Source organism: Peromyscus maniculatus, chromosome 5 (genome assembly GCF_049852395.1).
Source record: "Peromyscus maniculatus bairdii isolate BWxNUB_F1_BW_parent chromosome 5, HU_Pman_BW_mat_3.1, whole genome shotgun sequence".
NCBI classification, from domain to species: Eukaryota; Metazoa; Chordata; class Mammalia; order Rodentia; family Cricetidae; genus Peromyscus; species Peromyscus maniculatus.
In genome coordinates this window covers 12186080-12202228 of record NC_134856.1, presented here as the reverse complement: position 1 = coordinate 12202228, position 16149 = coordinate 12186080, and the positions used below count along the sequence as shown (strand labels likewise).

Below are 16149 nucleotides of genomic sequence, written 5' to 3'. Positions count from 1 at the left end.
ATGGAGAGTAAGCCAATCAGCAGCACTCCTCCATGGCCCCTATATCATCTCCTGCTCCAGGTTCCTGCCCTGTTCCTGTCTTGACGTCCTTGATGATGAACAGTAATACGGAAGTGTAAGCCAAATAAATTTTCCCAACTTGTTTTTTGGTCATGGTGTTTCATTGCAGCAACAGAAACCCCAGGATACTATATTTTTGTAGTTTTTAGTATGATTTACAGACAAAGACAGGATTAGAGGGTGGTATTTAGGGCTCCATGGCCTAGTCTCCTGGCGAAGGAAGTAGGATTAATGGTTGAGTGAATCACTTATGGGCAGTGGTTTAAGAATTCATGACTAATGAAGAAGCAGATGATCAGGGTTTGAATAGCTTTGAGGTAGCTGAATATGTTTAAGGTCTTGGGATTCTATGATTCCTGGGATGTGGTGTTGCTCAAGGATTTATATTTTGCCCCACCCACCCACCTCTTTGTCTCCTATTAGCTGTTTTCAAGTTCCCTTCTGTGCCTGGTTTTAAGTTCCTTTATCTACAACATCAAGAACTCATAAAAGAGATTCTACATACAGCCCCATCCCTAGCGTGATGGATCCCATATTCTACCCCATAGTGGGAAGGTAAGGCATTCTATCTGTCCTCCAGATTGCCTGTCCTCCCTTTGACTTCTGGGTAATCACTGGCCCTGTAACTTCTGCCCTTCAGTGAAGGATTTGGGTGGTAATATAGCTTTTTGTGCTGTTAGGATAGAGTGAGGCTCCTGGGAGTGAACATATCCCAGAGAATCCAGAAGTCTCTTCTCAGATTTTTCTTGAGATCCTTTTGGAATTATATTTTAGGAAACTACTGCACTGGTCAGTGCTTGGATAGGAAGTTATTTCAGATACAGAAAGGTTCAGAACAGTTTTAGAAGAAATAGCCTCCAGGCTATGTTCAGGAAGGGACTGAGGAACTATGGAAGGGTCACAGAACCAAAGCAAGGGTGCCACAGTCACCACAGCGTCTCTCTAGCTTCCTCTTCTTAGGCAGGAGGTAAGCTCTGGCAGGACTTACCAAAGGTCCCTAAAGTAGCACATAAAGGACGATAGGGGCCTTTCTCAAGACCCTGAAACAAGTTATAAAGGTAATGGTGGTGGTCACCTGGTCACTCAGGACAGATCAGTTCAGGGTTCCTCAAGAATAGAACATGAAGAACAATAGATGGTCATGTTCTCTGGATGAATCAGGGACTTCCTCACTAGGGAACCATGGGCTGAGTGCTGTAGCCTGTACCCGAATGAACTCTAAGTCCCCATACATACTCTTCTGTCTTACAGACTGAATTCTGGTAAAATGAGCTTCCAAGAAGAAACCACCTTCTTCCTGGAAGTGCCCACCCTAGAGGAAGCAAAAGGAGGAGAAGTGGTCAGAGGGGAGATATAAGCCCTCTGTCTGCTGAGATTGGGATCATTGTTGATTAGCTCAACTCACAATTTTCCTAGAGTATATTTTTGTTTCTTTGTTTGTTGTAATTAAACTCTTGACTACATGATCTACTACTGTGTCTTGTCTGACTTAATCTCACTGGGGAACATGAGAACAGAGATTGGTGCTGAGGTCAAGACTAGAGGGCTGTGGGATGCTCTGTATGTTAAATGTGTTGCTCTGATTGGTTAATAAATAAAACACCGATTGGCCAGTAGCCACGCAGGAAGTATAGGCGGGACAAGGAGGAGAAGAATTCTGGGAAGTGGAAGGCTGAGTCAGGAGACACTGCCAGCAGCCGCCATGAGAAGCAACACGTAAAGATACTGGTAACCCACGAGCCACATGGCAAGGTATAGATTTATAGAAATGGGTTAATTTAAGGTAGAAGAACTAGATAGCAAGAAGCCTGCCACGGCCATACTGTTTATAAGTAATATAAGTTTCTGTGTGTTTACTTGGCTGTGGGACTGGTGGGTGAGAGAGATTTGTCCTGACCATGGGCCAGGCAGGACCAGGAAAACTTCAGCTACACTAGAGGAAACTGAGATCTTCCCGTAACACATGCATATTGTCATTCTGTCATACACCATTTCCCATATTCTGTTGTTCAGTGCTGACTATATCCAAAGTACCCATTAGCACCTCCAAGCATGTTGGGATTCAGCACAGGCCAACCTGTTCCCACAGGGGCAGTCTCCCCACTCATGGTGACCTCGCTCTTCACCTCTCTCTATCTGAGGAGGAGGTGTTCATCTGTAGTTCAATACACAGACACTGATTTGGTTCCCCCCACAAAAAACATTTCATTTATTTTACAAATTGAAAATGAACATTTATTTCTCTTCCCTGGCTTCTGCCCATTCACAACGCACAGTTCTCCAGCGTAAGTGATGAGAAAGCTCTTTGAATTACAAACACCTTCTGTGGAAGAACCTTGCTGTGGCTGCTAAAGGCTTCTAGGGCTACACTGCTCCCTACTCATTTCTCTGTGTCTCCTTTGGATGGCTTCTCCACAGCCATAGCTCGGAGCTCAGTCCAGAAAGCCACTTCCTTGTCTTTCAGCTTCTGGGCTTGCTGAGTGGTGTCTCCAATCTGCAGGTAGCTTTCCTCCTGGCCATACTCTGGCCAGTGCGGCAGTCCCTCTCCATTGGGATTCCTGGGAACAGAATCAAACAAAGGCCCTTAGAGCTGCTATGTGGTCCTCACACTTCTGAGGGTTATGAGAATTCCTTGGCGTATCACTGCCGAGAGGTCCTAGAGTGCCAGAGACTCCTCCCATCTTCTGGGGGCAGCCCAGCCATTCTTAGGGAGTTCTTGCTGTCAGAATACTATGGCCACTGCTTTGGTCAATCATATTTTAGAAAACACCCCTTCCCATTGGGAGTCTCCCCAGCACCCCACATTACCCTCCATACCCACTCCATCTTTTTCACCAGCCTCACCCATTTCGAGCAAAATGGCCCCAAAACTTCATCATCATCTTGCTGAGGTTGATCTCCTCCTCTGAGGCACCCTCTGTGGGGAAGAAGACAGGAGTCCTTTCCTGATCATAGTACAAGGGCATGGGCAGTGTTAGCATAGGCTGGGGTGTTTAGAAATGTAGTCTTCACTTTTACCATACACCTGCTGAGTCAGAATCCTCATTTGTAGAAGAGTTAGGCTGAGTGTTCTATTTAAGCCTGGAAATGACTAGTCTAGGATTCACAAATGGACATGTAGTCTGTTCATGAGCTGCCCTTGTTTCTCATGGTGACCTGCTCTTCTTCCCTCCCTACTCAAGGCTACAGTGCTAAATCCCAGTTTCCCTTGGCTCCTAGGTTGCTGACTTGGATCCATTCTCATTTGCGTAGATTCTGAACTATACCAAAACTATTAGTGTTCCAAGGGGTCACCAAAGTAGGAGACACTCAGAGGTACTGGCGTGCTATGAATAGCCATGATATGAGTCATAGGTCACCTACACACGCTGGACATCAGAGTGCTGAAGACATTTGTGAGAAGTTTTCTTTAAATATTATGTTACTAAGATTTATAAACTTTTGATATTTTGGCATATAGGCAGAGATATGGAAATACATATATTAGACCCTTCCCATGCTTAACACCAGCATTAACTTTCTCTTCTCTCACAAAGGCTCCTGCAATTGGAAGTCAAATAGTGATATTCTTGCCTGAGGCAGAGCCCTTACAGATGGTACTCTACTTAACCTACTGATATCACAGGTTAGGATCATAGAGGAAGAGAAACAGTGGAAACTGCTTGAGATAGTTCTGTCTTTGTTGTAGTTTGGATGTGAAATGTTCTCGTTAAGCTCGTGCATTGGAACACTAGGTCCCCAACTCATGGCACTGTTTGAGAAGGCTGGGGAGCTTTTAGGATATAGAGACTTGTAGGGAGGAGGTCACCGGGGTGAGCCTTGAGGTTTATAGCTGGCTCCACTCCCTGGTCCCTCTCTGCTTCTTAACTCCTAATGCCATGTGACCAGCCATGCCCCTGCCACTGTGCTTTCCTCACTATGGTGGACTGTGGCCCTTTGAAACCGTAAGTGGGAATAAACCCTTTCTGGTGAAGTTGCTTCATTCAGGCATTTTGCCACAGAAATGTTTAAAGAGATACTTGTTTAAGGCCACCAAACCAGGACTAGAACCCAAGGCTTCTAACTTGAAGTTCGAGCCAACAGATAGCCATTACCTTTTAAAAATGGTTTCCCCCAAACAGAGTAAACGTCATCACCATGGTCTGCTATCACCGTCTTGGGTCTCATGTCAGACACGAAGCTTGGACGATACGTAAATTCATACATGTAGGTGGGGGCTCCAGCATCTGAGAAGACATGGATTCATGTACAGTGCATGTTACCAGACATACATGGGTGATATAATGTCCTCTATCTGTGCAGCAACCCTCCTGTCACCCCCACATGCACAGCTAGGAGAGAAACAGAGCTTTAGGGGATCCTAAGGGCTTGCTTGAGGCTGATGGTTGAGCAGAACTGGGATTTGAACAAGGCTTTCACTGAATGAAGGCAGAGTGAATACAGTGCAGGCAGTGTGTGCCTGGATGCATTTCAGTGATGACATCCTGTGCTCCTTCACTCTGAGCAGCTCTGTACCTTGTAGGCATCTTCTGTCAGTCTGGTTTTGAGCATCTCCAGTGTTTTCCTCAGTCACGCAGAAAGGAGTGATGCAAATCCAAGCCACCTGCCTGACCATGAGGCCATTTGAATGCGAGTCTATGAAGAGAGTGAGCACTCTGTCTCTTAGGCTTCATGAATCCATGGAACTTGGGATTCTTATTTGAGCAGGCTTGGCTGGGAGTGTTAAGGCCTTCAGGTGTGAGGGGAAAGTGAGTTTGCCTCTCTCCTTTGCCTTCCTCTCTCACCAGCAAAGACATCATGTCTAAGCCCACGGTACCATGGCTCCTGCCCACTGGATCATTGGATCAGCTAATTACTTCTGCTCTGTATTAATCCATGCATTCCAGGGACCTCAGTACCAGTGGTCATGGTAGGGCATAGATGCCCACAGAGGAGTGAATGACTCTAGAGGAGAAGGATAAGGCTCCAAATCAGGGAAAAATCTGTCTCCTTTCCCTTGCTTGCATTCAATAAGAATTGTGAAAAATATAGAAAAAAAATTCCTCATAATTTCACCACTGGCAGTCCCTTGATGTTTTAGCATGTATCTTTCTATATATAAAACTGGGACAATATTATCCAAGACACTCATTGTAGGTAGTTGTGCTGGCTAGTTTTATGTCAACTTTACACAAGCTAAAGTTATGTGAAAGGAGGGAATCTTGACTGAGAAAATACCTCCATAAAATATGTCTGTAGGGCATTTTCTAAATTAGTGGTTGATAGGGTAGGGCAAAGCCCAGTGTGGGTGGTGCCATCTCTGGGCTAGTGGTCCTGGATTCTACAAGAAAATAGGATAAGCAAGCCGTGAGGAGCAAGCCAGTAATCTGCACTGCCCCATGGCCTCTGTATCAGCTCCTGCCTCCAAGTTCCTCCCCTGTTTGAGTTCTTGTTCATTCAGTGATGGACAGTGATGTGGAAGTGCAAGTCAAATAAACCCTTCCCTCTTCAACTTGTGTTTGGTCATCGTGTTTCATCACAGCCACAGCAACCCTAACTAAGATACCAGTGCATACGTTTATAAAGTCCTGAATTAAAAAGAAAAACTGAATGGTTAGAAAGGGAAGTCTAGAGCTGGGCGGTGGTGGCTCACGCCTTTAATCCCAGCACTCGGGAGGCAGAGGCAGGCGGATCTCTGTGAGTTCGAGTTCCAGGAAAGGCGCAAAGCTACACAGAGAAACCCTGTCTCGGAAAAAAAGAAGAAGAAGAAGAAGAAGAAGAAGAAGAAGAAGAAGAAGAAGAAGAAGAAGAAGAAGAAGAAGAAGAAAGGGAAGTCTAAACTAGAGAAATATTTCCTGGACTATTCCTTGAAATGAAGCAAATGAGCTGGTAACAACAAAGGGTCCTGGGAGGCTCCCCAATGGTGCCGGGAGAGCAATCCCACTTTCAGGTGGGCTAATGCATTCATGACATCATACCTTACTTGCATTGCACAGCCGTGGGACAGTGCTGGAAAGTCCCAGAGAAGATCCACTTCAGCCCTCAGTCTACCCACACCTGTATTACCGAGTTGGACAAAGGGTAGGCATGGGTAACAATCGTCTGTAGACCACCTCTCCTCATGTCCTATCACCCTCTGTCTCTGCACTTTGGGTCCTGCCTAGCCTTTGATACTATGTGGCTCCTTCTACTTTTTCTCCAGCTCCACTCCTGTGAACAAGATACCCTACAGCAACCTCTGACCTTGAACAGGTTCTCTGAAGGTTACTTTCAGGTATCAGTTTGAGTGGATTAAGGCCTACTAGAAAACCATCAAGCATAATTTCTGGGTGTGAGCAGGGTCTTTACAGGGGAGGCTGGGATATGAGTTGGTGCACTAATGGTGAAGGTCTACCCTTAGTGAGGACACGTGTCCTCTGATCTGCTGGGCATCGCAGAGAAGAAAGCAGAGAGAAGGTAATATTCTCTCTCCTGGAGCTTCTTCTCCTGCCCCTGAACTCCTGCCCAGGACCCCAGGATGCTCACATTTGGACTCTGAGACTTACACCAGGGGTCCTCAAAGGCCTCTGAACTCGATTAGACCGAGAAGCACACCACTGGCTTCTCTGGCCCTGAGGCTTTCCACCTTGTGGTCACTTTGCCAGAACCCTAGGGTCTCTGATCTGTTCTGGCCTAGGCTTCTTGGCCTTAATAATCCCACAAGTCAATTCCCCCAATATATCCCCTCTCATCTGTCTATCAGTTATCTATATCCCACTGGTTCAGTTTCTCGTCAGACTATGCCAAACTTTCCAAGTGTGTACACTTTATCTCTGTACACACCTCTCACATCATCACATAAGTTCAAATGTACTGCCTAAACTTATTCTTCTCTGTCATAGGCCAGTGCAGCTTTATTATCAACCAATCAGAGCAACACATATTCCCAGTGTACAGAAAGACGTCCCACAACACTGAAATAGCTCTCCACCAATAGCAAGTGTATGCTGATGGGTGTGACTAGCTCCTTCAATCCTCAGATGGGATAACCCCGAGATGTGCCCTCTGCATGGTTCTAAGAACTCTCAGCTCCATCTATCCATAGTAGACACATGCTTGGCAGTGGACCACTGACCGGCCTCTTTCCAGTATCATATCCTCACCTCCCTAGGAGTGTTTACTGAGATTGACTTCCAAATTGACTACTTGCATTTGTGCCCTGTTTCAGAGATTCATGTGATAAAAAACAACGTAAAACATACCCTGCACCACCTCTGGGCCACATGGAGTGAGCCTCTGAGTCCCGACCCTCAGCAGTTTCCACATCTGACTACGCTGGGAGTCAGTGTCCGTCTTTTGGCCAGCCCCAGGGACTCACCTCTGTGGTAGCGGGCCACAATCACAGATGGCACAGCAAATAAAACATCTCCCATCATGTCTAAAAAGAGCTTTTTCTTTTTGTTAGGGCAGTCTGATCCTCCCAAATACTTCTCAATGGCCACTGGAGTCAGTTCCTTGGAGATGTTCTGAAATAAATCAAGAAAGAGCCCACCTCCACTAATGAGCAATGTGATTTTTCCAGCCCATTGAGAAGACTTCTGTTGACTATGACATTCTCCAGTGCTGTGCTAATCCTTACTCTGGGGTGCAAACTCCAGATTCCAGTTGCCTTTGCCCTACCATTTAATTGACCTGTGACTCAGGGAAAGCTCCCAGCCCTTCCTTGAATCTCAACATTTTCCCATGATTCCACTTGTACTTACAGTGAGTGGGTAAGACTTCCATAGGAGGGATGTGGCTGTCTTCTGGTCCAGTTTGCCTTCAGAGAGTGGATAGCCCATCATCTGTTAAAGAAATGGTCAGTCATTAGTAAATTGTTCGGAATTAATGGGAATAACCAAACAGGCTGACCAGTCAATCAAACTGATGCAGAGTGAAGGTATTCATGGGCCTTGACATGCATGGGTTTTGATGAATTAGACAATAATAGTTAACTTGGTGGATTTATCCAGAAAATGAAAGAACACAAAAGAGATTAAAAACATGTTTAGCAGAAGCTGATTGTGTGTGCATGTACGTGCCTGTCTAGTGTGTGAATGTGTGTAAGTGTATGTGTGTTTGTGTGTGTATCTGTTTGTTTATCAAGCTGGACTATACACAAAGATCCTTTACACAGTGAGGGAACATTAAGCCCAGGTATTCAGAAGTTGAATAGAACTCAGTGACAGAGGGCACAAGACATACCACCACCAAATCTACAAGCAACCATTATGACTATTGTTTGCTAATCTCTGAAAACCTTCTGTATTGAGAGCTGCAGAACTCTTATCATGTGTTGATGTGTGCAAACCTCTGCAGCTAGAGACAACCTAACATCAGCATGGCTGTAGAGGCATGACCTGTCCCCATGCCATGCTTACCTGGGAAGCTCAGTGCTGCTGGGAGAAAACCTGGTGTTAATGCAGACTGCCCCTGACCTCTACTAAAGCAGCTACTGTAGAAAGCTTGCAGTTAAAAAAACGTTATGATGCCTCTTGAGATATTAATGCCTCAACAAAAACAGTTTCCTCAAGGACCAGGGAGTGATTTGCTATGATTTTTGAAATTTCTATAAAGTAAAAACATTTGGGGAGAGTGTACTTGTTCTCTCTGCCAGTCTTTCTGGAAGGAATCAGCCTTAACTTCGATAAGTGCTCAACGCCAACTTCCAGCTCCGAATCTTTCCGTGAAGAGAAGGATGTTTCTCCTGCAGAGGGGTGTGGACTAACACTTCTGTATCTGGCCACACTGACTCACCCTTCCTATCACAGAGGCTCTTTGAGGACATCACAGCCTTGAAACCTCTCCCACTATTGGTGCCAGGGATCAGAGTTAACCTTGTATTGGTCTCTTCTCTAGCACACTTATACTATTAAATGAACCCTACATATTGTACTTGAATGTGTATTGTTCATTGTTTGTTTTTAACACAAGAAAATCTCTGGACATGTGAGTTCAACTCCAAGGCGGAAGCTGCCGAGCCCAGCCTGACTCCTTACTCTAGCTTCCTCCCTTCCTAGGTGTCCTTAGTTATTCCATCTGAACAATTTCCATCACTTCTTGGCCTTGGGGCTAAGATCAAGAGCAATCCGGACAGTTCTCATCACTACAGATCTCTCACCCGGAGCTTTTCAGGATTCTTTAGGGAAAGGCAAAGAGTATGGGGAGAGGAACTCCCAGGGCTGCACTTCCCAGGTCACAGTTGGACCATCTTGGAGAACGTCTCCATGGAAATGTCCACCCGTGACAATGGGAACAGCTTCCTTGGATTCAAAGAGACATTCAGAAGAGGAAGAAGCCCTGGTCGCAGGTGATGAAGGGCCCTGGGGTTAATCCTGGGAGGTTGCTACTTTCTCACCGTGGGAATAAACCAGCCAAACTCTTGCTTGTTGATCCCCACGATGTAGGGCACAGTGTTGAAGCTCTTCTCAGCCAGGATCTCTTCCGGTGCCTTTGGCAGCAACACTCCATCAATCACAGTGGTCAGGAAGGGGTAGCTCTGGAGAACAAAATGGCACGTGGCTGTTTACTTCACCAAACGCCTCTGTCCCCTTGCTGTCTGTCTGGTGGTCACACACTCACTATCAAACTACATGAGCATGGGCAGTGGCCACAGAAGCTCAAGGACCCCAAAGGGACTAAGTTTCTGTGAGGGGATAGAACTCTGACTTATGGATGTCTCTGGTAAGGTGATGGGGAGGTGGTAAATTCTGGAATATTTGTATATACATAATGAAGTTCTATAAAGCTGGGATCTAAGTAGAAACATGAAATTCATTGACATACTTTTTAATGACTTATTTTAATTTTAGTTATGTGCATGTGAGTGCAGATGCTCACAGAGGCCGGAAGGGGCAGGTGGCTGGTGCTAGGAACCAAACTCAGGTCCCTGCAACAGTAGCAAGTGCTCTTAACTTCTAAGCCATCTCCTTGGCTCTCTCACAGATGTTTGAAGACATCTAATACATTTTGACTGTGACTTGCCATGGAAGCCCATTTGTGGAATTCTTACTCCTGGCACCACGTCGGCACTCAGAACACTGGGGGCTGTGGAGCATAGCGCTGTTTAAAGAAGCGGATCACTCTGCACTGCCATGGGAAAGGTGCCTCGAGGAACATAAAAATGGAGACTTCTCTGGCTTCATTTTCACAACCGTGTTGTCTACTACATGTTTTAAATATTCTTCCTCGTGTCAAGAACCCACAGATTCAGCTTCTCTCTCCTCTTTTTGCAGCTCCATCAGATATTACAGGTATCATATTAGCACTTGGCAGGACAGCCCCACTTACCTGTAGACAAGTCTCTTCTTGTGGAGCTAATGTATTGCTGACATTGTCACTAGATTCATACCCAATAGTTCTGTAACTGAACCGGAAGGATGCTCACCTCTCTCCTCCTCCTTCTCTCTCTCTCTCTCTCTCTCTCTCTCTCTCTCTCTCTCTCTCTCTCTCTCTCTCTCACACACACACACACACACACACACACACACACACACACACACACACACGATAGCGCTGGCATGTTTAGTTACACCTTCCCTATTCCCCGGATCCCTTTTAAACAAGACATCGGTGACAGCACCTAAGTGAGGGAAATGATGCAGTAAATGGACAATAAAGGAGTGAGGGAGATGGGGGAAGCAGTGCGCTGCTCTGATTTAAGATGGAATTTGGGTATCATGTGACCTGGCCATTCACTGCTCTATGTGAGCACAAAGTGCTTCCAGTTTATTTGGGCACTCAGAAACACATTTTTACAAGTGGCTCAGCCACAAGTACAGAATGCAGGATTGAGATAGATCAACTTCACCCACCTGTCTGTACTTAAATGTGAGCTCTCACTCCCTGAGGACCAGAGCCCCTTACCTCCAAGTTGTCTTCCGAGAGCCACAGAAACTGGAAAGGACTCAGACTACATCGACAGACATTTTAATCTTATGTCTTACCATTGATGAAAAGTATTTAGAAGATTAAGTGGAGACTGGTTTGTATGTCACCAGCTGGGAAGCTGGTTATAGGTTTGATTAAATGGCTGATCTAGAACTCTGGTATGGTGGGACCCACATGAAGTAAACCATTGAACACAGGCAATGTTCAGCACAGTACTTGTCCCTGGAAAAGGTTCAATAAGTACTAGATATTATTTTCACTGGCAGAGTTATTTTATCAGTTGGGTCATTATGGCACTACTCTTTGTGCCATATTTCTAGGTCTATGTTCCATGCACAATATTTCCCTCCTTGGAGACCAGATGGAGTTGGGAGATGCCTAGACTGCAGATCATGGTTTCAAGGACCTATGCCCACTCTGAAAAGATGAATGAATGACTGGTTAGCTCTTGCTGAGTGCAGTTCAATAAAACAAAGCAGACCAGCACAAAGGTCCAGAATCTAATCCATGCTATAACAGTTTAGAGCAGGTTCTGGGTGCAACTACTGCTGTCTTAGAAGAGGTGTAGAGTGCAGAGAGGGCTAATAAGGGAGGCTGCAGAGGAGCAGATAGTGTGAATGGAGCAGGTGCTTTTGTTCTTCGCAGTGGACTTCAGTAATGAAGAGTGCTGAAAGGTGAAGAAGGAATGGGATTTCTCAATAGTGAGCAGGGCACACGGAAAGGGGTAGAGGTGTTACTTTGCAGGGCTATCCCCAGAAATGCCAAGAAACTTGGGTATGGATAAGTGAGAGCATTAGGGAGAGGGTCACAGGGCAGATGCCATTTTCTGCACAATAGCTGGCAAATCACAAGCACTCAGATCAGTTATGTGATGGGTGATGTCACTCTGTATGCTGTGAATGTGTTGCTCTGATTGGTTGATAAATAGAGTGCTGAATGGCCAGTAGCCAGGCAGGAAGTGTAGGCGGGATAAGCAGACCAGGTGAATTCTGGGGAGAGGAAGGCTGAGTCAGGACTTGCCAGCCAGACAAGGAAGAAGCAAGATGTGAAGGCAGAACTGTAGACACTGCACAAGACAAGTAGCAAGTTTCACAAGACAAAGGCCGCTGCGAGGAGGTGGGAGGGCAAAGTTGGAGTTTCAGCTGAGTGCATCCATCAGCCCAGAGGTCCTCAGTGACAGCTCCTAAGATCCTAACCCAAACATCTTTGCCCCTTGACAGTGGAAGGTTCTAGTGTATCCTCCTCTTACAGGATCATATTGTGAGCAGGAAAGGTAAATGAGAAGGGGATACCAGAGCCCAGGAGACTGAGTTGTTTATTGGGCACACTCGCTGTGAGGAACAGCACTGCATGTGGTTTTCCTGGCTACATTACTCTGGCAAGTGACTACCTTCTCTGGGCCCCTGCAACATGCCCACAGAGTATAGCTACCATTTCACAAGGAGAACTCTGGGCTTCATAGTTATTTTGGAGCTTAAAAGTGTTAAGACTATGCACCTGTAATGGAAAAGCAGTGATCCTTACCTCTCTGGGGTCTCCAAGCAAATCAAGAGCAAAGAATTTCTGTGAAGACAAAGGCAGAAGATGTGGTGAGCAGGCCTCCCTCTACAAAGACTGATCTCTAGCTACGCTCCTGAGTTGTCAGGTTCTCTGTCTTGGTCTTCCTTGGCTTGGCCCAGTGTGGGAAGACTTGAGCGCTACTGCACACAAGTACATGATGATGGAGTAAGACAAGGCAGAATAGGCAAAAACAAAGAGACAGACCCTGGGACCCAGAGTGAAGCTTCCTGGCCCTGGAGTCCATACTCTCGGTGTGCCTACCTTCTCTTATATGCCTTTCTTCTTGTGTCACCAGGAGAATCACTGAAACATCTGTCTCTAAGCTTTAGAAATCCATTATATCTTGTTGGATCATTTTATGAGAGCCTGGTATGCCAGGATATCCGGGCAGTGCCCCATGCTAATGGGATGTCATGGGGTCCAGGAGTATCTTCCAGCATTTAGGGATGAGAAGGAATGAAAGCAAGACCAAGGGACAGGGGAGTCAAAGTTTCAGGTTCCCCTGACTTTGCACTCACACCTTTCCAATGAAGGGAGTAGGTCACATGGCCCGGGATGCTGTGTTTTCTTGGTGTTTGTTCTGACAAGCTTCCCTATGATAACAGAGCATCATGATCATCCGTCTTCTGTGTCAGCCTCCTTTCACAAATCTTAGCTGAGTGTAATGAATGTGTACTCTCTGTCTTCTCACCCCATCTTACCCATTAAGTACCTGGATAGACATCTGAATGGATGGGTGGTCATATAGCACATTGCATATTGGTGAACCTGATGAATTCATTCATAGAGGATGATAATGAGCAGGTAATTGATAATAGATTATTGTTTTGTTGAAATGGATTGTGGATTATATATAAACAGTAGCTGGATAATGTATAGGTATTAAAATTGTCAAGAAAGGATAAATGAAGCACTATAAATGAGTTGATATTGTGTTTGTGGAAGTACATCATGTTGGAACAGATAGATTAATGGCTGGATCAATGGACAATGGATAAACAGATGAATGAATGGATGAATGTATGATTACCCTAGAATCATAACACTACTAACTTATAATTAATAGTTTTTTGCTTTTCCTTATTAACTATCTCCATTCTGGATTCCTCCTGATTACATACTTACAGAAAGAGTAGAGGAAAAGATAGAAATTAGGAAAAATTCTTGCAAAGTTCTATTTCCAAAAGTTAACTAACCAACTGTTAGACAAATTGTAGCACTTCTGAAAACCATTGTGCATAGTATCTCCAGCCCTAAAACTTAAAATGGTTGTTACTTCTGTAAATAGAAAATGCTTAATCCTAGAACACCTATATATCCACCTATAATAATGCTAAAATCATTGTTTTGATAAAGCTGGGGTATTGTTAATCATATACAACTTACTTTTTTTCAACAAGTTATTTTTGGACATTTTTGACACTGGAACTATTTCACAATAAAAAAAAATCTAACTTGTATCAGAAGGCTGACACTGTCCATGAAAGGTCCCCACATAGTTTGCTGAGGACATGAGGGCCACTGCACTTAGGACAGCAGTGTAGGGGCCATGAGAACAGACACACCTACCATTTTCAATGTCGTTGCCAAGAGTTCCTCCTCTGTCTTCTCACGCAGACAGCGAACTATATCGGCTGATGTAGTGGCCTCACATCCTGTAGCAATGGCGACTTGCTGCAGAGATCACAGGCAACCATAGAGTTAAATGGAATGTTCTCTGCCCTCCGTGAACACAGAGAGAAGGGCTATTTCAAGATCTTTGTTGTTGGCTACCAGAGCCTCAGGGAGGAATAATTATCCCAAATCCATAAACCACATGCAGAGCACTAGAACTCAGATTCTGACAAAAACATGTGTAATTACAGGCCACTGATCACTGTCCAGTGTAGCAGTCTGCCTTGGTACACTAGATTAGTGTGTTCAGTGCTCGTTACACTGAGCTGGCAGTCCACTGTCTGTAGCTTGAGTCTCAACTTGACCCTGATCACTTGGTGACCTTGATGAATCAAGGCCACATTGTAATCCAGTTTCCTAGCTAGAAACTGAGAGAATGAGTGAGGTCTCTATTGTTCTTTCAATACTTGGAGATATCACCTAGATCACACAGCAGGAAACTTCCTTGAAGGTTCTTGAGGATCTTAGAATGGGCTACCCAAATGACCTACCTCTGCCCCACGCCTGGTATTCTCCCTGAATAGACATGGAGTGAGGGCCACACCACTCTCAGAAATGGCCCTGTGGAAGAGGTTCTTGGTCAGGGGAGATAAAACCTGGGAAGGAAGAGGGAGGAGAATTATGCTCAAGGGAGATGGCCAGTGACTTGCTCATCTTGTAAGGTTCCTTCCTCGTGTGCCCCTTGCCTGGAGACTTTGGTTTTCAGCAAATGTGACAGCTCCCTCCCTGTCTCCACTTGCTCCCCAGCTTTCCTCAGAGCCAGGAATAGAGTAGGGAGTATGTGGCATGCACGTATGACAGTCAAAAACACTGGAAGGAAAGGTTTTGCAGTTCCTAGCGGCAAATTCTGTTTCAGTGTCTCTATTACTCAGAAAGTATTCTGGGAAAAATGATAATGAGCATCCATAAAAAAATTTCAAGACATTTCCTTGATGAGTATACTTATCTGTGGATATAAGGACAGATATTTAGAATGTAATTAGGGATTGTGTTGTTTTAGTAGAGGGATAGTTCTCTTCCAAGGTCCATGACTTCACTAGCCCTGGGTAGTTGGCTGGTTTCCAGTACCAGGCATGATTTCCCTTTTGTTAAGGTTTTAGCAGGGCAGTGGTTGCACAGTCCTTTAATCCCAGCACTCAGTGGGCAGAGGAAGGCAGATCTGTGCTTTTGAGGCCAGCCTGGACTACTGAGCGAGTTCCAAGACAGCCAGGGTTATACAGAGAAACCTTGTCTTGCAAAAAACCAAAACCAACCAACCAAACAAACAAGGTCTTAAGTGAAAATAGAGACCTGAAACTTTTCTTTTCAACAGAGACCACTACAGAAAACTACAGCCAATCAATTGCAGGCTTCTGGAGCCCAGTCCCAGTGGATACATCTACAAAACAGCTCTGGAATCTAAAACCCAGGGAAGAGTGCGTAGAAGGAGGTGGAGAGATTTTAAGATCAGGGAGCTTGCCGTGAGACTCTATCTTCTAGTAACATCAGAAGCAATTCCTGTAATGTCTCATCAACATGACTGCCTAAACATGAGCTGAACCAGGACAACAACAATAGCCATGCCAAAGTGGACAGTGGAAAGACCATGAGGCCTCAGTCCTACACAAAGCACTAGGGGGAGCTAAGGAACGCTGAGTGTGGGAGAAATTGTCTTCTACAGGGGAGAGTGCATCAACTGGTTGTCCAGTGTCAAATAGTCAGCCCCGAAAACATACACACAAGTAACATTATAAGGAATGAACAGGCTGTATTTAGGAATGTACATGTATGTACATGTACATATACATCATATACATATATTCATGCAAAAACAATTAATGAAAAAGGCCACTAATTTGAACTCTTATGTATTTATACTTTAGATTGTGAGCCTATCCTTTAATGGCTGAGCCATCTCTCCAGCCCAGTCATTAATTTGAAAAAGAGCAAAGAGGGGTAGAGGGTTTAGAGGGATGTGGTGGTATTGTG

At 45.1% G+C, this 16149-nt stretch overlaps 1 protein-coding gene across 1 annotated transcript in view; it reads right to left on the bottom strand.

Moving 5' to 3' along the window:
- Positions 1-2242: 2242 nt before the first annotated feature.
- The window catches only part of LOC102927036 (liver carboxylesterase 1), a 28798-nt gene continuing 14891 nt past the window's right edge, over positions 2243-16149 (bottom strand). Inside the window, exons 6-14 of the mRNA XM_006984051.3 lie at positions 14673-14777; positions 14077-14181; positions 12472-12510; positions 9416-9556; positions 7782-7862; positions 7397-7544; positions 4155-4286; positions 2905-2977; positions 2243-2618 (exon numbers count right to left, since the gene is read on the bottom strand). Coding sequence (XP_006984113.3) covers positions 2441-2618; positions 2905-2977; positions 4155-4286; positions 7397-7544; positions 7782-7862; positions 9416-9556; positions 12472-12510; positions 14077-14181; positions 14673-14777 — 1002 coding nt within the window. The 3' untranslated portion in view covers positions 2243-2440. The remainder of the gene's footprint in view (positions 2619-2904; positions 2978-4154; positions 4287-7396; positions 7545-7781; positions 7863-9415; positions 9557-12471; positions 12511-14076; positions 14182-14672; positions 14778-16149) is intronic.